The following is a 24,541-nucleotide window of genomic DNA, read 5'->3' as shown; positions in this document are numbered from 1 at the left end:
AACAAAAACATACATTATTATAGTACAATAACTATAATGTATGTTATTATTCTGCATAATATGTACTTTTACTAGTTGCACTTTAAGTATGTTTTGATGTTAATACTTTACTGAAGAAATATATATTTTTTTTTAAGACAGAAAACAAGCATGCTGACTCACTTCAGGTTTCCGGCATTCAACCAAGTTTATTGCGTAGATTATTCTCGAGTGCACGCGACACGTTGAGCCATGACGTCGACGTGGAGTCGGTGTGTGAATACTGAAATGACCAGGGCTCACGGAGTCCAAGCGGTCCAGGTCTTCAAGTCAGGACCACGAGGACGTCTTGAAATAAATTCAGATTCATTAGAAAAACAAAACATTAAACATCTGCACGAGCAACGCAATCAGTAACCATGTCTTCCTTCTCATTAGTTGTTATGGAAGATTGATTAAAAAAAATATTTTAAAATATACATAAAATGATATACAAATATAATATATTTTACATAAATATAAAATACAATTATATATATATATATACATATACACACACACACACACACATACATACATACATACATACACACACACATATACACACGTGCTATGAATAAATTAAACATTTATTTCATATCCGTTTCCAAGGTAACCACGCGTCAATCATTAAAATAAACTTGTCCACATTTTCCACATCATTTGTTTTTATAATCCTGTTTCACTTTAATGAACACCAACTGTAGTTTTAAACCAAAAAAAAGAAACCAAAGAAAAAACAACAAATGTTGGGATGGGGGGAGGGGGGGGGGGGCAGAGTCTCGACAACAGGTTGGAGGACTCTGGGTCGGGATGCTTTTCAAAAACCACATCAAATTGTAAATTCTATATAGATATACTCGCTCAACAAGTCTGCATAATCTGTCACATTAGACGTAATGTGGAAATAAACTATTTTCACCATTTCCGTGTTAAATATTTTCTGCAAACCGGTCGAACCGATTAAAAAAAAAAAAAAAAAAAGGCCTCCAAGTTCGTCAGCGGAGTCCAGTCGATCTGTCGGGACCACAAAGACCGGAACCAGGACTGGGTCTCGCCGGACCCTCATTGAGAGGCGTTTCCTGATGTTACGTCAGAATGGAAAAAGGCCCTGAAGAAGAGCGTTGTGATCTTTCTTCTTCTTCTTCGCCTCAGAATAAAAACGTGATCTCAACATTTAAATAAACACTTCTGATGTTTTATGAAACATGCCGATAACTTCATTTCATTTGGAGGGTGGCAGATAAAGAAACAGGGAGATCAAATATGTTCAAATATGTTCGTTGATGATTCAAACTATACAAACTCTTGACTGAACAGAGCTCTGGGGGTTTGGAGGGGGGAGGGGGGACCATGAACCTTTCCATTATTTAAAACATTGTCTGCAAACAAAAAAAAAAAAAACTTGCATTATACAGTTTACAATGTAGTACCATGCTATCGCTGCTCGCCTGTCTAACCGTTTATTAGCAATGGAGGATCCACACACACACACATACAGACACACACACACACACTACGGTTATTAACCCCACTCTGCCCAGGGGGGGGCCTCCTGCTCTCACCCAATCAGATCGCCCCCCAAAAGACATGGAGGGCGGTGTGAGTTATGAGAACGGGGAGCTCAAAACAAAGAATTAAATTAAGAAGTACATTTTGTTTGTACAGATAAACAAACCGAAAGTAAACAAAAAAAGTAGCAAATTCAGAAAAAAATCAAATAAAATCACAAATCACGCATTCAAAGTGAGTGGCAGCAGGAGAAATAAAGAGAAGGGGGGGGGGTTTCACAGTTTTGTCAGCTGCGGCGTAGAGATGGGTGACGGGGTGCTCGTGGGGGCTTCGCCGAGCCGCCGGTTCGATAATGTTACTCGTCCGCTCGCGGGCAGAATGGGGGTAAAACTACATTCCTGGTCCGACTAAAAATTTAATTTTGCTTCGTTAACGTAGAAAGAGTCTCTTTGCCTTCTCGTTCCAAGCAGTTTCTTTAGAGTAATGAAGCCTGCTGCGAGTACGTCTCCAGGTGTGGTCTGCGGGGGGGGGCGGGGGGGTACTGAGGCAGCTATGATGTTGGAAGGTCCGCGCTGGAGGGGGGAGGGGGTAGAGGGTTTGGGGGGGCTAGAGGAGGCTCAGACGGGGGGCCCTCTGCGCTGCAGTAGATACTGAGAGATGTCGTCGGCGTCGCGCTTCAGCCAGGCCACGTTGAGGTTGATGTTCTCGCAGCACTGCTGCACCGTGCGCTCGGCCGACGGCGCCGGGTGGCTCTCGAAGAAACTCTGCGGGGAAACGGGAACGTTTCAGGCTTCCTTCCAGTTTAACTTTGAACGTGTGGGCATTCTGCCCCCTAGTGGTTTAGAAGCGGCCTAACGACAAACTATTAGTTCTTTGCAACATAATTCAGCAGATTTAAAACATTTTAATTTCTCAAAATCTGTTCACGAAAATATAAAAAAAACAGACTTATTTAGATTTGTGAATCAAAACAATGGAATAAGCCCCCAAAAGATGATGAACCTCCTACACAAACAACGACAAGTGAAGCGCTCTCACCTTCACTTCAGCGGCCATTTTGTCGACAGCAAATCCATCGACTGTGAGCTGCAGAGATATAAAAACAAAAAAGACTTTTAGTTTCAAGCAAGAAGCAAACCGACAGACCAGAACCTACATTATTAACGCGCCTGCTTTTCCCAAACAGGCAGAATATGGGCCACATTGGTCACAGGACCCGATGAAGCAGCAGGAGGAGGAGGAGGAGGAGGAGCTTCTCACCTTGATGAGCCGTGATATGAGGAAGCCGCCCTGGTAGCGGTTGTAAAGCTCCTCCCAGTTGTCCTTGACGAACTTCCAGGCGGCTTTCCGGCCTTGTTTACTGCTCCCGGCCACGCCCCCGATGACGGACACCGTGTCCTGGGGACGGACCTCTTCCTGTCGGGGAGAAGACCCAGAGAGGGGTTAGCGGAGGAGAGGGCGGGGTTAGCGGAGGAGAGGGCGGGGTTAGCGGAGGAGAGGGCGGGGTTAGCGGAGGAGAGGGAAACCCTGTCAAACTTTGGACGTTGAACTGAAAAGCGTCGTCGTCGTGAGTAATCATTAAGCCACACAAACGGGCCTTGAATCACAAGCCCACTCAAAGTCCAGATAAACAAAAAGAAGAGAAACTGGGTCAGACGTTTCCTCCAAAAACAAAAAACAGAACTTCACAACAACAACAACAACAACGGTGCGGCGCGTTACCGAGAGGGCGAAGCTGAGGACCTTCTGGATGAGGTCGGGGGCCGAGATGGCGCCGAGGACTCGCTCGATACGGTTCTTCTCCTCCTGCATGTCGGCTTGTTTGTGGAGCTGAAAGGTTGGAGAGAGAGAACAGAGAGAACATGAGAACAGAGAGAACATGAGAACAGAGAGAACATGAGAACAGAGAGAACATGAGAACAGAGAGAACAGAGAGAACATGAGAACAGAGAGAACATGAGAACAGAGAGAACAGAAAGAACATGAGAACAGAGAGAAGATGAGAACAGAGAGAACATGAGAACAGAGAGAACAGAAAGAACATGAGAACAGAGAGAAGATGAGAACAGAGAGAACATGAGAACAGAGAGAACAGAGAGAACATGAGAACAGAGAGAACATGAGAACATGAGAACAGAGAGAACAGAGAGAACATGAGAACAGAGAGAACATGAGAACAGAGAGAACATGAGAACAGAGAGAACATGAGAACAGAGAGAACAGAGAGAACATGAGAACAGAGAGAACATGAGAACAGAGAGAACAGAAAGAACATGAGAACAGAGAGAAGATGAGAACAGAGAGAACATGAGAACAGAGAGAACAGAAAGAACATGAGAACAGAGAGAAGATGAGAACAGAGAGAACATGAGAACAGAGAGAACAGAGAGAACATGAGAACAGAGAGAACATGAGAACATGAGAACAGAGAGAACAGAGAGAACATGAGAACAGAGAGAACATGAGAACAGAGAGAACATGAGAACAGAGAGAACATGAGAACAGAGAGAACATGAGAACAGAGAGAACATGAGAACATGAGAACATGAGAACAGAGAGAACATGAGAACAGAGAGAACAGAAAGAACATGAGAACAGAGAGAACATGAGAACAGAGAGAACATGAGAACATGAGAACAGAGAGAACTTGAGAACAGAGAGAACTTGAGAACAGAGAGAACAGAAAGAACATGAGAACAGAGAGAACATGAGAACAGAGAGAACATGAGAACATGAGAACATGAGAACAGAGAGAACTTGAGAACAGAGAGAACAGGAGAACATGAGAACAGGAGAACATGAGAACATGAGCATAGATGGTCACTTCTCAGGGTGCTCTTCACAGCGTGGTGGTGAGGAGGTCTTACCTTCAGCATCGTGTCCAATGTGGCGCTGTCTCCATGCTTCAGCACTGTTAAATACACCTGGAGAACAGTCAAAATGATGCGTTTGAGACCACAACACTAATGCTGATAATGCTGCCAGGTGTTATTAATGTTATTTAAGCAGGACCTAAAAAATGTGTCAATGTTTTATTGTCATTATTATTTATGCATCCCAATACTGTGGGTTTTTTTAATCGTCTCTTTCTAACATCCACACAACGTTCTAGAAGACGTTTCTTTGGCTTACGGGACTCCGGAGGTCTGCAGGCAGGACCGGTTTGCCCTCCACGTGGTCCCTGAATCTCCGCCGGGCCTCCTCCAGCGTGGGCTTGTGTCCCGCCTTCCCCAGCTTCCCCAGGACAAGGCTTCTCAACAGGGCGTCCAGGTGGCCTGCAGGAAACATAAATATATAAGTATCATATAAATATAATACTTTTTTTAGAAGGCGTCTCGAAGACATTCATCCTTCAGCTCCGCCTCACCTTCCCCCGGTTTGCAGTCCCAGCCCAGCTCCAGGCCGATGGGGGTGAAGAGGTCCCGGATGAACTCCTGGATCTCCTCGTGGAAGTCGGTGTGGGACAGCAGCGAGGACAGCACCCCCAGGTTGCAGCTGAGGTCGCTCCACACCGTGTAGTTGGGCTCGTTGACGAACGCCTCCATCAGCTTCAGCACCTCCACCGTGCTGATCATCCCGGCACGAGACTGAAGACGGACAACAAGAAGGTCAGCGGAGACACAAGTGTGGGATTCATATTTAAATCCCAAATTTGTTAGCATTACGCTACCCTGACTGTATGTAAACATTAAATATAATTCATCATGATGCGTCATTTCTGCTCAGAGGCCAGTCGCACGCTTTGTCGAAAGATACAAGAAACATCTCATAAAACAGTTTGACATGAAAAGCTTTGGCGCCCAGAATTGAGGAATTATTTAACTTTTGTTGTTGTTGTTGTTTTTCAACCCACTTGTATCAGATCGGTAAAAATCAGGAAGGGAAAACTGGTACCGCCGAGAGTTTAGTGCTTAAATGTTCTTTTTAAGTTTGGATTTTAGTGACAAAAAATTAAAATAAATACAAATCGGCCTTTTTCCATCGTCCTGCTCGTCTACTCTGCACAAAGTTTAGTTTTTATTACACTAATTTTCATTGTTTTGTAGCCTGGCAGTAGAGCTCTGTGTGTGTGTGTGTGTGTGTGTGTGTGTGTGTCACCAGGGAGAAGAGGTCGTTCTGCAGGCCCAGCCGGTCCACAGGCTGCAGGCTGAGGTCTCTGACGCCCGGCAGCAGCCGCTCCAGCATGGCCGTGCTGTACTGGATGCGGTAGAAGCCCACGGTGCCGGGGTTGACCTGCAGGTCACAACGGGGTCACAACGGGGCTTAGAGGAACCGCATCATCCTAATGGCTTGGGTGGTTTTAGTCTAGAGGCAAAACGTTCCCCAAATAACTCTCAAGAGAGAACATGCTTTGTTTTTTGTTGCAGCTCTGGAGCTCTGAGCTGCAGCTCGTGAGCCCTGAAGCACCCTGAAGCACCTTGAAGCACCCTGAAGCACCCTTCATGACTTTATGCCTCACCTGCACTCCAGAATTAGCAGAATATTAAATCACGGAGGTTTGTATAAGCACGTCACCACGGCAACGGATCAATACCGGAGGCCCGGTTTCCCCGAAGCGACACACACACACACACACAGTGGGTACAAGGGGGCGGGGCTTCGCAGCACGTGACGAATCACAATCCAGCGGAGAATTTTTACTGCTGAAAGTAACAGTTTAACACTTGAACGCGTCACCGCTTCACAGAAAGCCTGATAGATGCGACTATTTATGTTTTGTGTCTTTGCTCCAAAAGTCCGTTTCACACCGCTGGAGAGCAGCGGAAAGAAGAAGAAGAAGAAGAAGAAGAATAAATCCAGTCGAGCGACACATTAACTTCTCATAGACACACGTAGTCAGTCAGATCCATCGCGCTCGAGATGAAGCCGCGATACGAGAGGATCTGATCACTTACGCACTGAAACAACCCAGAGGTCACCCAGAGGTCACCTCGATAAACCCTGAATCCCGCTTCGGGAAACGGGCCTCAGATGTCAACAAAAACAAGAATCAGTTGAAAGAAAGAAAGGAACTCCATTCTGTGAACTTTGTTTAAACTTCCCACGGAATCAGATCGTCTCTCATGACTCATTAATTCAGCTCAAGGGAACCGGCTCCTCTCCGGTCAACGTTTAACTTTATAAAAAAAAAAAAGAGCCAAAACACGGCGACCCCGTCTCAGCTTAACGTTTTACATCGTCTGCACGCGCGCGACCTTTGACCCTCGCATGGCCGGAGCCACACGTTACGACGTGGAACGCGCATGAATAGTAGAAAGAGAACTGCGAGCTCAAGTTATTGAAACGCTTCACACATCAAACGTCTCGTCCAACGGCGCGCCGACCTCACCTTGACCCACTGGTCGGGCGCCACGCCGCTCACGGTGATGCTGGTCTCGGGTCTGTCCAGCAGAACCTTGAGCTTGGTGCATTTGGGGTCCTCGCTGGTACAGATACTAACGGGGACCATCCAGCTGGGGCAATCCTCGCCTGTACGACAACAAACACGAGTCAAATGAGACGCTACCATGGCAACAACAACAACAAGAGAGATAAGATAAACCTGATCTTATCTCGTTTAGGTGCAACAGCACAAGAACACAAAATACAAATAAATAGGTGTCAAATGGAAATAAGACGTAAAATAACGGCAGATAAAAAAAAATATATAATATATACTGAAATATAATATAATTAGGTATTGATACGCTGTAAAATATAGCATTATAATAGATATTAAAAAGTACGTAATGTAATTAAACTGTATAACATTACCATAATAAAGTATGGGATATAATATACAGTATGAGGTGAAATGCAGTACTGTAACTAAATATAATGTTTAGTATTCTATAATAAATATAGTTCTACATATTATATTGGAGTCAAAAAAGAAAAGAGAAACCACAACATGAGGGCTATAAACTCACCGCTGTGCGGTCCGCTGGCACAGAACTTCTTCTGAGAGATCTTGAGGACGCGGTCGTCACCTTGCTATAAATAAACATCGTGGTTAGAGAGAGAATCAGCAAACGGGCGAATAAAATAGAACCGGCAGACACGAAGAAGAAGAAGAAGAAGAAGAAGAAGAAGAAGAAGAAGACGAAGACGAACTGCCAGCAAAACAAAATGTCGGACATTGATGTAAAAGCCGATCAAACTCCGCTCACCTGCTCCTCTTCCACTTCGATGATCGGGAAGCCCATCTGCTTGGTCCACGAGCTCATCACTGCAGCGATGGGCTTCCCACTGGCCTGTTCCAGACAGTCCCACAGGTCCTCTGTGGGGGGTCAGAGGGGTTAGGAAACAGACATAACGCGGCGGCTTCATCTCGAGGGGGAAACGGTTCCTACCTGTTGAAGCATTTTTGTGTTGGAACTTCAAAAGATAGGCGTTCATTCCTTTCCTAAAGTCCTGCAAAAAAAAAAGAAAAGAGAAGAGTGAGAGGTGAACCTCGAGGAACGGCGTGGGGGGGGGGGGGGGGGAGGACCTCCACGAGCGAGACCACAACCAACCTCGTCTCCCGTGTAGTTGTGCAACATGCGGATCACAGACGCCCCTTTGCTGTAGGAGATGGCGTCAAAGATCTCATCCACCTCGGATGGATGGCCCACGTTGACCTGCAAACAAACACACACACACACACGTCTGTAATGGGGTTTACATTCACTGCTGGTCAAACACTATATGGACCGTTTCTTCCATCACTTTCAGAGAAGTCAGAGTTTACTTATTAGTTTGATTGACTTTTAAAAATTAAACTGATTTTCACATGTTGACGCTACGCTTCCAGTTCATTGGACTAAATGGTCTCTTTCCACTCTGGGAGTCACCGGTCTGGTTAAACTATTGGGCCGCGTTTGGTTCTCCTTGTACTAAATAATTTAGACAAAAAGTAATATTTCTACAACTTTCCCTGGGCGGGGCTTGCAGGGATGCCCGTTGGTCACTAAAACCAGGAAGTACTCTTGGCATCGATTCAGGACCATTTTTAAAGACGGACATTTCTCTCCGTTTGATAACATTTAAAAGCAAATGAGGCGTCTTGCCGACACCTTTTTAAAAAGGATTAGAGACAACGGAGAGAGAAGTTAACGGGAGAAAATGACTGATTTATTTCCAGGGTTACGTTCTAAAAGCGGCAATAAATAATCGTCCAACACGCGACAGATGACTCACTTGGAGACGCTCTCTCGCTTTCACTTTCCTCCTCTGCATTTGAGTGATTGCGGCTCGCAGGTGTTTTGAAAGCGTCAGCGGACTAATTAGCAAAATCTTTACAGGTAATAAAGAAGTTCCCGGCACTAAAATGACCAGGAAACTTGTTGGTGACGACGCAGCAATAGAGGCGACCTCTCATCCGACCGGACCCAATAAAGCGCGGTGTCAAGCGGAGTCTAATCCTCACCTCGATGGCATGGCTGCTGTCCAGCGCGTCCAGCTCCAGAGCGCGGGTGTAGTCGGCCGAGACGAACTGGGTCCAGATGTCGTACTCCGGGAAGCAGTGGTCCACACACAGGTACTCGATCCAGGAGGCAAAGCCCTCATTGAGCCACAGATGGGTCCACCATTCCTGTTTACACACACACACACACATTAAAATAATTACCTTCCGGGACATGTGATGCCCTACGTTAAAAATACTGACACACAAACATTACAGTACTTTCTGAAGGACAGGGGATTTTTAAAAAAAAACACATTTACATCCTACATTCAATTAGTTTTAAAAAGGGAAGCACTTATTAAATCTGACAAATAGGATAAACAAATAAGTGTTGCTTCCGATTCACAGGGAGGCAATAAATGTCCACATAAAAAAAAAGGGGAAATGAATACCCTCACATGTTTTAAAAGTGAGAGTCTAATAAGTGGAGATGGTACATTTTGTCAGTTGCAGTAATGGATTCCTCAGCATTTGCTATAAAAAGACCCAGAAAGCCGAGAGCTCCATTTAAAAATAGAGTTGTGCGTTTGTTACAATTACTGTTGTGTTCAAAGCTGATCACAACATGTCATTTGTTTATCGGCGTCTCAAGAGTGTCTTCTTCAGTTCCACAAATAGCCGTGGCTGGTTACCATGGTGACCAGGTTTCCAAACCACTGGTGGGCGAGTTCGTGTCCGACCACCAGCGCCACCCACTGCCTGGAGGACGAGCAGGAGTTCTTGGGGTCGATGAGCAGCGCCGTCTCCCTAGAGGAAACAACAACAACAACAACAGAGATCAATGAGACCTGCAGCTGCACAACTACAGTTTACAGTTATTTCATAATTGGATTATTTACCAGATTAAATGACTTAAGAAACACTTAAAACGGCCCCGAACCAAAAGATTCCCAGGATATAAGACTGAAAATCTTCATGTTTGACCGTTGGAACGTTATTTTTTTAAACCGTTGGGTCATTTATCAAAAAACGGTGGTAATCAACTTTCTGATCAATCAACTAATCTGCCTCCACGTGGACATGAGCGCGTCACATTTACCAAGATTGGATACCAACGGCTTCCCGTGAAACCAGCAGCTTCACTTATCTAAGTTGGAGAGCAGTGGCGTCTCACCTGTAGGTAACAAGGCCCCAGTTCTCCATGGCACCTGAGTGGAAGGAAGAGGTTTCACTTTCAGTACTTTGAGACATTTCTGAAAACGCAGAATGCAGAAAATCGACAGCGACTCACCGGCAGCAAAATCGGCGATCGCTATGAGATCGATTTTAGGCAACGGATAAGGAACATTGAAGTAGTCTTTGTAGAAAGGTAAGGTCTTGGTTGCAACCTAAAAAATAAAAAATAAAATTGAATATTTAAAAGTGCATTTTAAAATATATGAATAATTTAAACCGCTCTAATTTCTTAGTGCAAAGATGAAACCATCAAGTAGCTGCTGTGGCTCCACAATGGAAACACACACACACACACACACACACACTTTTCTTTTAAAGTTCTCACCTCCAGTGCAAACTTCCCCTGTTCCGCCTTCCCGATCGGCGTGTAGACGCGTACCGTGATGCCGTCTGAAGACTGGCTCTCCACAAAGTCGTATTCGCCGATGACGAACGCTACGAGGTACGTGGACATGATGGGCGTGGTGGCGAACTTCATCTCCACCAGGTTCTCGTCTTCCGGGTATGGCTTTCGATCGATGACATTCTTTGGACGAGGGAGAGACGCAGTGAAATATTAATGAGGACCAACAATGGACGGATACATTTAGCCATTTCAAGAGCCGTGCTGGCCGTCGGGCTCGAAGGGAAAGGTCGACGGGGGTCATCCAAAATCAGAACGCTTCATCCTCTGCGGAGCATGAATCTACTGAACCCCCCCCCCCCCCCCCCCCCCCCCCCGGTAGCTTATTTCTGCTGTACGAGGAGAGACGTGTGGCTCGATAGTGGCGCTACAACAAAGACCACCACAATCAAAAGGTTATTTCTCTCATCAAAAATAATGAAAAGATTAAAAACAGATTAAAAACTAACAATGGTGTCAGTCTGTCTCTTAATACTGTCTGACTTCCTGTCTGTGGCTCTCAGCTGCAAGCTCATTGGTTCCTCCTGAGGACGCAAATCCTTACAAACAAACGCAGTTTTTCTTGTGTTTTTTGAAAAATAAATAAATATATATAAAGAGCATTTGCCGGGGACTATTTTCAGCGGCGGATTAATCCACATTTGGTGCTCTAGTGAGTATTTGAGACAGTAGGGCGGTGTGCGTGTGTGTGCGTGTGTGTTCATGGTGATGAAGGGACATGTCACCCAGGGCAACAGGGAGGCTCTTTGTATTTAATGCCACTCTCTGGCTCAGAGGAACAAGACATATTAGGCTTTGAGGCGCACAATACTTGTTAGTAGAAACATTCACTCACAAAAAGAAAAAGTCTCCAGACTTTTCCGATAGTTGACATTCATGGCCGGTAGTTATCTCGGTACTTGTAGATATACACATAATCCCCACTTGTACCAGCGTGGAAAGCCTCATGTTTGCACTGGACTTTACAAAAAAGGTCACAGAAGTCTTACGAGCAAGTATGTGGAAACAAAAGGTCGAGAGCTGGACTGCCATCCCTCCGAGAAGAGAGCTCAGTCCTGAGAATGGCATTTCCTTCACTTCCGCCCTGCAACGTCTGTAATAACCAGTATTGATCTAGGATAGATTTATGTCTACATAGATTTATTTGTCGGTCATATTCTTTGGTAATTTGTCTTCCATAAGGAGAGACAGAGAGAGATTCAGCTTCATCGTCACCACCCAGACGAGCTGCGTTAGCCTGCAGGGGCGCCGCCAGGGAATACATTGTTTTTTAGGGCCGCTAGTAGTTTGCATTTCACATGTTTAAACATGATAACTCTGTTATGTAATCTGCAAAAAAAGAGAGACACACACACACACACACACACACACACACACACACACACAGGGTGACTCAGGCAGTCTGGAGTCTCTCAGAGGGACCATGTGACACGTACCATATTGGACAAGGCTACGCGGTCCTTGGGAACTATCAGCGCGATGTCAAAGGTGGCTTTGATAGCCGGCTCATCCCAACAGGGGAAAGCTCTGCGAGCATCTGTGGCCTGGAGGAAAGAAACAGAGGTTACATGACAGCCCACTTAAAAAACTACATGAAACCATGACCGACTGGATCAAGTCCTAATTAGTTTATTCACTTTGCAATTACAGAACACCCGTCTAACACAAATGTATAATATTATACATTTAAAATAAAGGTATATATATATATATATATATATATATATATATATATATATATATATATATATATATATATATATATATATATATATTTGGAGGTGAAAGCAACCAACCTCATCTATAGACTGTGGTTTTGTTTTTAAATGCAACATATTTTGTCCCTTCGCATTACATCATGCCGACCTAACGACCTCTGGTATTTACAGTCATTCTGCTGTGTGGGCACCGCGGGCCCCTTTCCCTTTGTTGCAGCAGCGCTACAGTGGAGCATTGTATCTGTGCCAGGTGAAAGAAAAACACCCCGTCAGCTGTTCATCAAAGCAGATGCACTAAAAAGGCGTCACATTTAGTCGTGGCATTCGTGGCGTTTCCTGTAAATCAAAAAGGCCCCGGAGCCAAAGATGTTATCCATCGACCAGCCTCGGAACAAACATTAAAATTGGTTTCCCAGTTTCCTGAAAACGTTCCCCTCGTTATGGCTCCGTCATAACGAGGACTAGCGACTACACGGAAGTTGTGGTGAGGAAGTTCCTCCGAATGAGATTCATGTTCTTGTTATTCAGCGACAAAAGTAACGGCATTCGACTTTTTATATTCCAAGTTATTTTTTTACTTTGAGCTGGGTTTGAACTTCTCTCTCAAGCAACTACTTCCGTCACGAAGGTCAGACGACACGATTTGGCTTCACGCAGACTTCTGGTTCCTTTACCTGGACCGCTGAACTGGGTTTTAGGATCGGAGCGTCAATGAGGAGCCAGAACTTCATCTGACAAGTACGTATTTCTTAGTCAGGTAGAAACGTTTACTATATTATAAATAGAGATCTCTCCCTCTCTGACTTATCTCTGTCTCTTTATCTTCCAGTGTCTGTAAACAGCAGGTCTGTGCAGAACCCTGCAGGTTTGAATGAAACCCCTTCAGTCCGAGTCCAGACTGACCTGGTTTTTGACTCAACTTTCCCAAAAACCCTTGTTAACACACGGAGGCATCTTCAAAACGTGCGGCTAAAGAGGATGAAAATTGAGACCTTGTCTGGCGAAAAAAAATGAATAATTAAAAAAAGGCCACATGACCACCACGCCCCTTCTGTGATGGCAGGCAGGTAGTGTGTTGAGCACGTCGAGGCCATCGGCTTACCTCAAACTGTGTGACAGCAGCGTAGCGGCTCTCTCCGGTGGCGGCCGTGTATTTACTTCTATAGAATCCTTTCATTTTGTCGTTCAGCTCCCCGACAAAGTCTACCTTCAACGTGCCAGAGCCTTGAAGGGGGGAGGGGGGCAGAAAGAGTTGCACTGTTAGTTCAGCCAATGAGAGGACTAATTAAATTCCAACAGCAGAGACAAGTGGAGTCAACTTCTTACCTTTCTGTAAAGCGCTAGGAAATGACAGGGTGACTTTCTCGTCCTCATTTTGATAGTTGAATCCCGTGGCATTGATTTCTAAAAAGAGAAGACAAAAGAGAGGCGTCATCAAAAAAAAAAGAAGAGTAAAGATACCTACAAATGTACATTTGCGTTATTATTAAATAGGAGAGTGTAAAACGGAGTCTGACCCTCACCTTCTCCTCCCTGCGGCACGAAGGACGCCGTGATGATGTCGATGTCAGCACAGTTCATCACAATCTGATTGGTGGCTTGTGTAACCTGTAAACATCGACATAAAAAACAGCGCCATTCACCAGCGATAACCTCTGCGGCGCTACGATTTCAAATCCAAATATTCCTGCGGAAAGGTGACGTTTGAGCGAGTGAATAAAAAGGATCAGCAGAGTGCGTAGAGGAGAACGAGAGCAAATGACCCTCTGATGAACGTCAGGTAGATAAACACACACAGAGCAGACAAAGAACCGGTTGGGGTTTGCAAAAAGAAAGAAAAGTGATGAAAACAAAGACAGGAAGGCCGACTAACGGGGCTTTGCACTTGCGATGTGGGAAAACGAGCCGTGGAAGTGACGGCCCGACTTATTGAGGGCGAAACGCAGTGGCACACGACGACGCCGTGCAGTTCACAGAAAGGACATTTCATTTAATTGTGGCAAGCCCGGTCCAACGCGGTGGCGGAGAGGGCCTGTAATTATGAAACGTGCCGGGCAGATGGCGAAGCGCCACAATGCTCGGGTTTCTTCCGGCCCATTGTATTTCCCCCCGGAGAAACGGGGTGTTACCACAAACTTCTGAAAAAACATCCAGTTCCAAATTTCAATGTCTTACTGCTGAAAGAATAAATAGATCGACAGAAAGATAATCATCAACTTTTTTCTTTGATAAGTAATCGCAAAAAGTGGTTCTTGGAGGAAACGCGCGAGGATCGACCCTACGCGTCTTTGTTTTACAACATTTGTCAACTTTAAGTTTTGAGTCGTCGGACTGCTGGTCATGCAAAACGTTATTCAGCGGTCTGCTTTGCGTTTCATATTTGGCTCATGCTCCTCGGAGTTACTGCTATCTTATCATTTTACAAATTACATATTTGACTCTTGCACCTTGGAGTTACCGTTATCATTTTTTAATGTACTACTCCTAATAATAATAATAATAATAATATCTGTTCTTGATAGAGCAGCAGTTTATACCCCATCAGTGAAGGGCGTCATACACACAAAATAAAAACTAATAGCAGTGCATTGCCATAATATTTTGGCCATAATATACAATGCATCCCGACCGCTCTGATAAAGCGCGTTGAGCGTTTACCTCACAGGTGTTGGGAGACATTCAGCCGACAGGTGGACTTACACACCAAAAAGGCAACAACTCCAACTCAGAAACGCATTCAACGTGAAGCTGCCGTGTTTGTTTTCACGCGTCGGTTACATAGTAGCTCCGCTCACCGTGGCGATAAGCCTCAGGGAACCGAACTGATTCACTAACCTATCACCTTAAGTCAACTGAAAGCTAACCGGCATTAGCAAACGCAGCGTGCATTCCTCACATTTCCTCCCCGACCGACTGTTAAGAGGAGTTGAGATTAAACTGAACCGGAGCCGCTCGGAAATTACTTCACCGTCGGTTCCACAGCCAGGACAGTTTAGTGCGTTGTTACTCGAGTGCTGCACACATTAGAAGTACTTCTACTTCACCAGAGTATTTCAATTTGAAGCAACCTTTTACTTCTTCTCTACCACATATTCTACTTTTTACTCAATTAGAAACTTTTAAGATGTGTTATATCCTCTCAGTTTAAAAAAAAAAAAAAGATATGTTGACTTTATATGTTTGTGAAAGTGAAAGATGAAGTGTTTCCTTTGTGTGATGATAAAAATCATTCTACTTCTTAAGCCTCTTGGATCTGATGGAAAATATTTCGTCACAAAGCTGTTCGTCGTTTTTGTTTTTTTTTAGAGCTCCTTTAGAGTTGACAGCCCCGTGGTTCTCACAGGACAGCGACGTTACTAACACGAGGAGTATCTTATAGAATATGATGCGCTGCTGAATATTAAAAACAACCCCCCAAAAGTATATTAATGAGTTTACAACCGTAAACATCTGTAAAGGACACATTACTGCAGCACCAATATTCAATCAGAAACGTCATAAATATAATAGTATAACACCGACTGGGGACATTCTTTACTGCTAAATACTTTCACTTGCATGTCTGTATTTACGTACGGCTAAATAAAGTATTATCATAGTGTGGCATTGAAGTAGTATTTTAAGCGGAATAATTATTCTACCCCCGAGGGGGGCAACACGATGTTGCCATGATTTAGCAAACATTAGTGAGCGACAGCTAGCCGCTAGCTCGGCTCGTTGACAAGCTCCGTGACCTTTAAAACTGATTTAATTGAAGAGTGATTTATAGCAATGCGCTCGCGCAGCAACGGGGGTTGAAGCAGCTCGCGCGCGGCAAACTGCTCTTTAGGCACGTTGACGTTAAGCGCGTCGCAAAGCGCCCGTTAGCGGGCTAACGTCCGCGGTGCGACGGCTAAGCTAACGTGAGAGTGCAAGTCTGCGGGACTGTTGTGCTAGTTAGCTTCAGCTAGCCCCTAGCTAGTCACATCCATATATAAATATATATTATGCTTTTTTTTTTCATCCCACTCGTGAGTCTCCTTCAGTAGGCGAGAGCCCCGTCGTGAAACGGTCGGTAGCTGACCGTTGACGTTAGCTATCGTCACCAAGGGTCAGCTACCGTTGACGTTAGCTACCGCCACCAATGGCCAGCTACAGACTGTCGATGTTAACTACCGCCACCGACGGTCAGCTACAGTTGACGTTAGCTACCGCCACCAACGGCCAGCTACCGACTGTTGACGTTCACTACCGCCACCGACGGCCAGCTATCGTTGACGTTAGCTACCGCCACCAACAGTCGGCTACCGACCGTGGACGTTAGCTAACGTCACCAACGATCGGCTAGCTCAAGCCCGACGAGCTAACTAGTGGCTTACGATCTGTTCGTCATCAGCCGGACGAAGGTAAATTAGCTCAATGCTGGTAACGTTAGCTGGTTAGATTACGTAACAAGATCCCCGCCACGCATAGACAAATCCATCCGCGTATGAATGCAGGACGCCCGGGTTCCAACGCAACGTTTACCTCCACGAGCGCCTCCAGCTTGCCTTCAAAGGTGAAGTCGATCAGGTCGGGCTTCAGACACAAGCCGTAGTTGACGGGGTAAACGTCCGTCGGTAACCGTACGAAGGGCCTCCTTTCGGGCATGGTTCCTGTATTTTGGGCGGTCGCGCTAACGAAGACGGTGTTGTGTGTCTCTCCAGTTATCGCTCTGAGTTTTATTAATGCCGAGCGGAGCAAAACGGGCCTCGACGGCGATGGCGGACGCGGCAGGCGAGTGAGTCTGTGTGCGAGTGACAGCGGAACCCTTTTGCGGCCCAGGAGCAGCAACATCAACTGGAACCCTCTCAGCACTTCTCTCCCGGTAGACAGCCCAAACAACTCAACTTAACGCGACGTCGACTCGACGGACGCGTGACGTCATCGCGTCGGTGTCACGTCGCGAACGTGCCCGCGCCCGGGTCCGCGGACACGATTTAGTCGTAATATTCGAATAGAAGGATACATCTTGAATGAACTGCACGAGATGCATTCAGAATTGCACTTAAGTAAAAGTACACAACTATTATAAGAATACGCGTTGTAGCCAAGGAATGTGTGTATAGACAAGGAACCAGTATTACACTGTCAAAAGTAAAAGTACAACTCAAGGCTACAACTTGTATGTAGTAGTATTACCATATTATGTATATGTATGTATATATATGTATATATTATTTAATATCATAGATAGATAGATACTTTATTCATCCCCAGTGTGATATTTATTTGTAGCAGCAGCAAGCATGTTTACAATATACACAATAAAATAAAGTAAAATGCAGGATTTTTACATTGCGTTATTGCTACTTTTATTTCTTTCACTACCTATAAGTTAAGAACAGAACACAAAAATAACAACATAGTAAACAAACTGAACAAATAATGACAAAAACAGCAACATTGTAAAATAAAATAAATCAGTCAATTTTTGTCGGTTTAGGTAACACAATAATTGTACAATATAATAAATAGACAAACATAAAACTAAATAGACAGACACAGAATAACACTGAAGCCCGTTCCGAAAATAAAATATTTATTTTGAAAGCGGAAATGCTTTTCTTTTTTTCCTCACGTTCTGTCAAGTGGTGGCAAGATGGCGGCGCCCATGAGGAGGACACTGGTCGCTCTTCACAGAGCAACATGCAGCAGTTTGAAGGTACTGAGACATCTCGTGACACTTTACTTTATTAAATACAATCAGTCAACATGTTGTTGAGGCAGCTCGTTCGTTTTTGTTTGTTATGAAAGTGTCTGTTTTTAAAGGAGCTAGCTTAGCTAACGTTAGCAGTTAAATCTGCTGCTTTTCCTTCATTGATCGTTTAAGTATTTAAACAAACAAACAAAACAAACAATCAGTGTGTGTGTGTGTGTGTGTGTGTGTGTGTGTGTGTGTGTGTGTGTGTGTGTGTGTGTGTGTGTGTGTGTGTGTGTGTGTGTGTGTGTGTGTGTGTGTGTGTGTGTGTGTGTGTGTGTGTGTGTGTGTGTGTGTGTGTGTGTGTGTGTGTGTGTGTGTGTGTGTGTGTGTGTGTGAGAGACATTGCTCTCGTCGTACACGTGATATAGAAAATAACCAGCAGAATAATTTTTAGCTTATAGATCACAACTTTAAATACCTGCTTCTACGTTAATGCATGAATAAAAATATCCTAATGATAGACAATATAATTGTAGAACAGTCACAAGGGACATTTTCGACTTTTTTATACTTTTTAAGTACATTTTCCTGATTTTATATTTACATACTTTTACTTCAGTAACAATGCACAACAATGGAGGCTGAATATGGTTCTCTCTCTCTCTCTCTCTCTCTCTCTCTCTAGAATGCCGAGGCGTCTCTGGACTTGCGGCATCCCGTCCCGCTTTACGTGCCGGTCCGCACCAAGAAGCGGTACTTCGTCCCTCCGGCGGCGGGTCTGAAGAGGAAGCAGCAGGAGGACCCGGAGGCCGCGGCCCGAGCGGCCGGCCTCGTCTTCAGACAGCAGTACTTTGAGAGGCCCATCAACATCTCCTGCACCGGTAATGATGCGTCCGCTTGCTCTTTATTGTTTCAAATGATTGAATGTTAAGACGGCAAAGGGTTTGGTTTATTAACAACATTCTAGCACATTTAAATACGTCAGGCTTTGGAAAATAAGTGACAAAGCTGATGATCAGTTTGATAAGTCAATACAGTTGTTTATAGCAAAGAGCATCAAAAACTTGTATTAATTTCATGTGTAGTCATAACATAACGCACATCTTTTGACTTCTTCTAAAATCGAGAAGTGTGACATTTAGACCCTTTTTATTGGAGCCATATTGCTGCCATTTGTCTTAAATTAATTGTCTTATGTATTCATTGCAAAATAGCAGCCACTTGTGTTGAGACGAAGAAGAAGATTTTTGACTTCTTTTGTTACATGAAACACGGTTTCATAGAAACTAATGTACATTTTTCAGGAAAAGCGTATAGTGTTGGTGCAGAAGCTCCGGTATCCAGTCGTCATTTAGATAAAGAAACTGATGCTATTGTAAACAATAAACAATAAATGGCGTTACAAAAAAGCCCAAAAGTCTCTCCCGGTTGGAAGGTAAAAATACTGATCTCTGTCCCTGTCGGGTGTCTTATACCAGCGGGTATCTTCGACCCCTACGTCCCTCCGGAGGGCGACGCTCGTCTTTCCTCTCTGTCTAAAGAAGGCCTGAAGCAACGGACCGAACAGCTGCGGCAGAGCGCCGCCTCGCAGCTCGCGTAAGATCCCGCTTCGCACCTCTTATTTCAGAGCTTCTTAACCCGAGGAGGAAGCTGAATTTCTTTTCTTTTTCTTTTCCTCTTGTCTTCTTGCAGGATTCGTAAAATCAAAGAGCACGACCCTCAGTTCACTTCGAGGGGTTTCGCGGAGCGAGCGCGGGAAATCTTTATCGAGGCCCACGGCGCCCTGACACGGTGAGACGAATGAACTGGCGTCTCTCTCTTCACTCATCGAAGCCTCGTAGCCGTGGGGGGTGGGGGGGGGACTCGTACTGCCTTCACGGCTCCAAAGTGGGAAAGCATTCAAGAAAACCATTCGTTTGACTTACTTAGACAATTAATTAGCTGGTTCTCAGCCGAGAGCTGATGTACCTTTTTAGACGGTCGTGTTGCCCGTTCATACTACACTTCCTCCATTTAAGACGGCTCTTTACAAATAAACAGAGCCAGAGTTATTTATTAAATTAAGAAAACAGCTGTTTTACAAACCTTCTAATGACTTAAAGGTGCAGTTCGCTAAAAAAAACACATTTGTTGTCTTTTCCTGTGGTGCTATTTATCCGTCTGGATTGTCTTACTGTGAGGAGAGATGTCTGCCTTCACTCAAACATAATGGGATGATGAAGATAATTGTGGATAATATAAAAAAATATACACTTTAAAATGATGAAGGCACTTGCAAATGTCGAAGTCGTACACAACGTTGATGGTTGAAAGGAGAACAGTTCTTAAACGAAACCCAAATGTCGCCCCAGCTTTACATCGAGATGCAGAAGCTTTTCTTGCACTTGCATTCTGCCTACATGTCCCAGGATGCATTGCACACTCTGATGCACAACAGCGCAGCATGTCACGTGACCAAACGCCGTCTTTCGGGTTGAGATCGTAAGATTAACATCTGCTGTTTGGTTTTCTGCAGGTTCGACAAGGAGAAACTTCACTCCCTGGTGACAGAAAGGGGTTATCCTGTGAGTAAAAAGACTCCGTTTCATCAGATCCCCCAATTTATTTAGAGTTTTGACTCCTCCCATCACTTACCCATCCTGTGTTCAGGAGATGACGAGGGGGAACCGTTACAAGACCATCAGCTGGAGGTTTATCGAGTCCCTGGAGCCGCCCAAAGTGGTCCACGCCCGCTGCCCCGACATGGTCACCAAGGGCAACCTGTACGGACAGGTGACGGTGCGCATGCACTCCAAACAGGTACGAACCGTCCGGTAATGGACCGTCGTCGAGTAGACATTACAATCAGGATTCAGGCCACTTTTGCTCTGTTGCGTCCGGGCAGATTCTGGCCATCTACGACCGCTTCGGGAGGCTGATGCTGGGCAGCGAGGAGCAGCCCAAGGACGTGTTGGAGTACCTGGTCGTAGAGCGGCACCTCGTCAACCCCTACGGCCGCTGGAGGCTCCACGGGAAAATAGTGCCGTCCTGGGCTCCGGCCAAAGACCCGATTATTAAGGTGACCCTCCGCGCCGCGCTGGCCGACTACGTTTATATTTCAGTAGAAGAAGAAGAAGACAAACTCGCCGTAAAGAAGGACGTTTAAAAACACCTTTAGCAGCTGTTTGGTTAGAGTCCAAAAGCTGCTCGAGTCCGGGTTTAATGGACCAAACAAACAGCCCAAACAGCAACCAATGGCCTGTGATCTATAAGGAGATATATATATATATATATATATACAATTATATAATTATATATATATATATATATATATATATATATATATATATATATATATATATATATATATATATATATATATAATTTTTTCAGCATAAAGATTAATTGTTGATATTTTCAGACAACAATCTGAACTCGGGTCCATTTAACTTTCACACGTAATAAAAACCATGACAGTGATAACAATGTGGGATTGTTTAGTCCAACTTAAAAAGGAAAAACAAGACGTTTTGACCAAACTCGTGCAATTTATGTGGTGGAATTCATCATATTTGATTCAACGCTCAGTTACTAAAGACGGTTTGGTTTATCGTTCACAATAATTTTAGCATAAACCTCAGACACAAGCAACTCATTTCACACTCAACGTGTCACCGGACTGATTCACATCGGTGGAGAAGCTGGAGCGTTTACAATGGAGGTGAATTGTATTTAATTCATGGCGCGCACGTCATTTAAAAACAGCTAAATCTCTTTTCAAGAAGCATTTAGTGTGTCCACAAAACACAGTTTCCATCTGCACTGTTGCTATGGTGGGGAAGTAGTCCCAGTGTAAACGGGTGAACTCTCACTTTCAGTTTAAATATCACAAACTAGTCTGAAACTTTACCTGAAACGGCCCACGTTTGGCATGCCGAGAGTCGGCCCCCTGCTGTGTCTCCGGGGTTTCTCACTCTGAAACGGCTCCACCTTCAAGGGCCGGCTCCCTTCTCCTGTTGTTGTTGTCGATAATGATAATACAAAAATAACGAGGAGCTTGTTGTCCGTGGGGTAACGAAGCAGGAAGGTTCCTTTTCATTTATAGTCAGAAAATAAGGGACATTATGTCAATTCATCATAACCAGTCGAAAGCCTAAAATGTCTCTTAAGACTAAATAAATACGGTAAACAATCCATAGTGATAAACAACAACAAGGGAAAGCTGGAGCTATTTTCACAGCGATGTTGTTTAAGTTTTTTTTGTTTCAGTTGTCTTTCTTGCTTTTCTAAACTGATTTTTATACCTTTTGTTCCCTCAGAAGCAGATATGACATTTAACCCCCCCCCCCCCCATGTGTTCTCCTCCAGACCGTCATGATTCCCGGTCCAGAGCTGAAGCCGGGACAAGAGTTTGAGGCCCTCAACTACGAAGTTCCCAAACCAAAGGCGGTTCAGTGGAATAAATAGGCCACCGGGTGGCGCCGCCCTCAGCGTCCAACCCCACTGGGACATTATGAGCAGCCATGCGCCAAATGCAGTTTTATTCTGGCTGTGGCCGGTTAGTTTGGGCGCCTCTTATCTGTTTGAGAAGCGATGGAAAGCAGCAGGTGAGTTTTTTTTATTTTTAGGATGAACAAACTACCGAGTCCAATAAAGCTGCTGCTCTCCCTGCAACACACAACAGTCAGGAATAACAACAACAACAACAACAACAGTGATACATTTACTCAAAGTTGTTTCATAGTGTTTTAAGACTAACTTACAAAATAAAATGTGCAGACCTCCAGAAACTGAATGGTTTATTTCTGTGATGAATATATACTGCATGTTGAAATACAAAAATAAAGTGTCCCGTCTGCGTCAATTTAACACGTTTCTTTACCCGAAAAATCTTTTCATAGAAGATTTTTTTTTGCATACAAAATAGAAAACTGTCTGTTTCTCTCTGCAAATTAATGTGTTGCAACAATTTCCTTTTTCTTATATATATTTTTTTACTTGACACTCATTCCAAAGACACACTAACATGCAACAATGCTCAAAACTAGGTCACTCCATTGATAAAAATAAAAAACTTGTGTTTAAAACAATGAGATGGAAAAATAAATCACTGCAGCCTGAAAAACTGACACCTGATTGCACACATTGCTGCTATAGACATGTAACTTGATTACATCCACACAGAATACTGTTAATATTGTACGTTTATATTATAATACCGCTTTTAAAAAAAGTTGTAGTTATTTAAAATGGCGCTCGCTAATGTCAGACGTTGAAACGTAGGGCCGCTCCTGATGTCAATAAAGTAAGCTAATAATAAACATATCTAATAGTCGTAAGATGTATTTGACTCGTCCGTGAATCAATTTAATTTAAAACATCTTGTCGGTATTGCCGGCTGTCTGCATATCAATTAAGTCGTGCAGGAGAATCTCTCGTATTGAACAGGAATAAACAATATTTGAGAATATTACTTTGCTGCCAAAGATGTGACTTTTTTTACTCAGCAATTACTCCAATAACTAATATCAATATCTGCAATTAGTCAATTACGAAGGGGCGGCCCCATTTGTTATTAAACTGAGGCGTTATCTGCATAACTCGCATTATTTGCAAGATTTAGTTAATTTCAGAGTGTAAAGCAGGTTTGTTTAGCTTTGCGATTACCAAATATTTAAGGAGCATTAATTCAGCATTTCTTATGTGTATCTCATACTGGTGTCCATTGCATTTGTACTGACATCACTTCCTCAATGTTTACATTATAAAACAATTATGCAGTTTTCACTCCACTATAAAGGGGTTCTAAGGGTGTATGTCTTGAGGTTTATGGTGATTTTATTCATTTTATTTGGCATAATTTCTTTAAGTGGTGGGATGTTTATTACGTTATCGTGACTGAATCAAAAGTAAGAGCGTGGTAATAATCATTGGCATTTAATCATTAAATCACTTAAGCAAACATGTATGCATAGTTTATCAATTATTAATGCAACATATAAATGTAGTTTCACATCCAGTGCTTCACACACAGATATTAGACTGAATTTATCGGGCGAAAGCTGGTTAAGCTTAGGGTTCAATCCACGAGGTGTGTGTGTGTGTGTGTGTGTGTGTGTGTGTGTGTGTGTGTGTGTGTGTGTGTGTGTGTGTGTGTGTGTGTGTGTGTGTGTGTGTGTGTGTGTGTGTGTGTGTGTGTGTGTGTGTGTGTGTGTGTGTGTGTGTGTGTGTGTGTGTGTGTGTGTGTGTGTACTGTCACCTAAATACATACAGAGACACAAAAAAACATTTCAATTTTAAAACAGGGGTGGGGTAGAAGCAGGAAGAAAAGGGACTTCCTCTAAAAGCCTTAGATGCCCTTCCATCAGCCAAGAAATGTCTGTCTGTAGTTCCTTGCTGGTTTAATGAGCTAGTGTGCTTCAGGGGAAAGAACAACTTATTGTCACTCAAGTTTGTACAACTCGTTGGGTCCAGCTCATCAAGTCTTCTCTAAAGTCTTCATGGCCCAAAAGTCCAACCTGAAATCACAAACCCCTAAATTCTGTCCTTGATTAGGAGTCACTTGCACTCTGACCCAAGTTCCCCTTGACCATCAACAGGCGAAAGGGGTAAAAATGTTAAAATCAAATGCTGGCTATAGATCTGCA

General features: G+C 44.0%; 2 protein-coding genes across 3 annotated transcripts; one reads left to right on the top strand and one right to left on the bottom strand.

Moving 5' to 3' along the window:
- Positions 1 to 590: 590 nt before the first annotated feature.
- On the bottom strand, positions 591 to 17,149 carry npepps (aminopeptidase puromycin sensitive). Of its 2 annotated transcripts, none has more exons than XM_034535365.1 (23): positions 16,760 to 17,149; positions 13,777 to 13,861; positions 13,580 to 13,657; positions 13,356 to 13,477; positions 11,972 to 12,079; positions 10,458 to 10,658; positions 10,188 to 10,284; positions 10,071 to 10,104; positions 9,589 to 9,703; positions 8,918 to 9,082; positions 8,025 to 8,129; positions 7,863 to 7,923; positions 7,680 to 7,789; positions 7,440 to 7,503; positions 6,860 to 6,999; positions 5,629 to 5,763; positions 4,898 to 5,117; positions 4,663 to 4,805; positions 4,398 to 4,454; positions 3,253 to 3,360; positions 2,791 to 2,946; positions 2,569 to 2,616; positions 591 to 2,294 (listed from the first exon to the last, which is right to left on the bottom strand). In XM_034535365.1, exons 1-23 carry the CDS (start codon positions 17,066 to 17,068, stop codon positions 2,148 to 2,150), a joined length of 2,808 nt encoding a protein of 935 aa, XP_034391256.1. In that variant the 5' UTR covers positions 17,069 to 17,149; the 3' UTR covers positions 591 to 2,147. The 2 variants fall into 2 exon arrangements, with proteins under 2 accessions (XP_034391256.1, XP_034391264.1); XM_034535373.1 differs by lacking the exon at positions 16,760 to 17,149 and adding an exon at positions 14,912 to 16,250.
- Positions 16,394 to 22,763, top strand: mrpl45 (mitochondrial ribosomal protein L45). The gene is made up of 9 exons (XM_034536404.1): positions 16,394 to 16,638; positions 17,864 to 17,936; positions 18,601 to 18,796; positions 19,394 to 19,511; positions 19,608 to 19,706; positions 20,431 to 20,479; positions 20,565 to 20,714; positions 20,800 to 20,973; positions 22,263 to 22,763. The coding sequence occupies exons 2-9, from the start codon at positions 17,874 to 17,876 to the stop codon at positions 22,359 to 22,361; spliced, it is 948 nt and encodes a 315-aa protein (XP_034392295.1). The 5' UTR covers positions 16,394 to 16,638; positions 17,864 to 17,873; the 3' UTR covers positions 22,362 to 22,763.
- The last annotated feature ends 1,778 nt before the right edge of the window (positions 22,764 to 24,541 follow it).

The sequence above is a fragment of the Cyclopterus lumpus genome, chromosome 1 (assembly GCF_009769545.1).
Source record: "Cyclopterus lumpus isolate fCycLum1 chromosome 1, fCycLum1.pri, whole genome shotgun sequence".
Lineage (NCBI taxonomy): Eukaryota > Metazoa > Chordata > Actinopteri > Perciformes > Cyclopteridae > Cyclopterus > Cyclopterus lumpus.
This window is presented reverse-complemented; position numbering and strand designations above follow the sequence as displayed.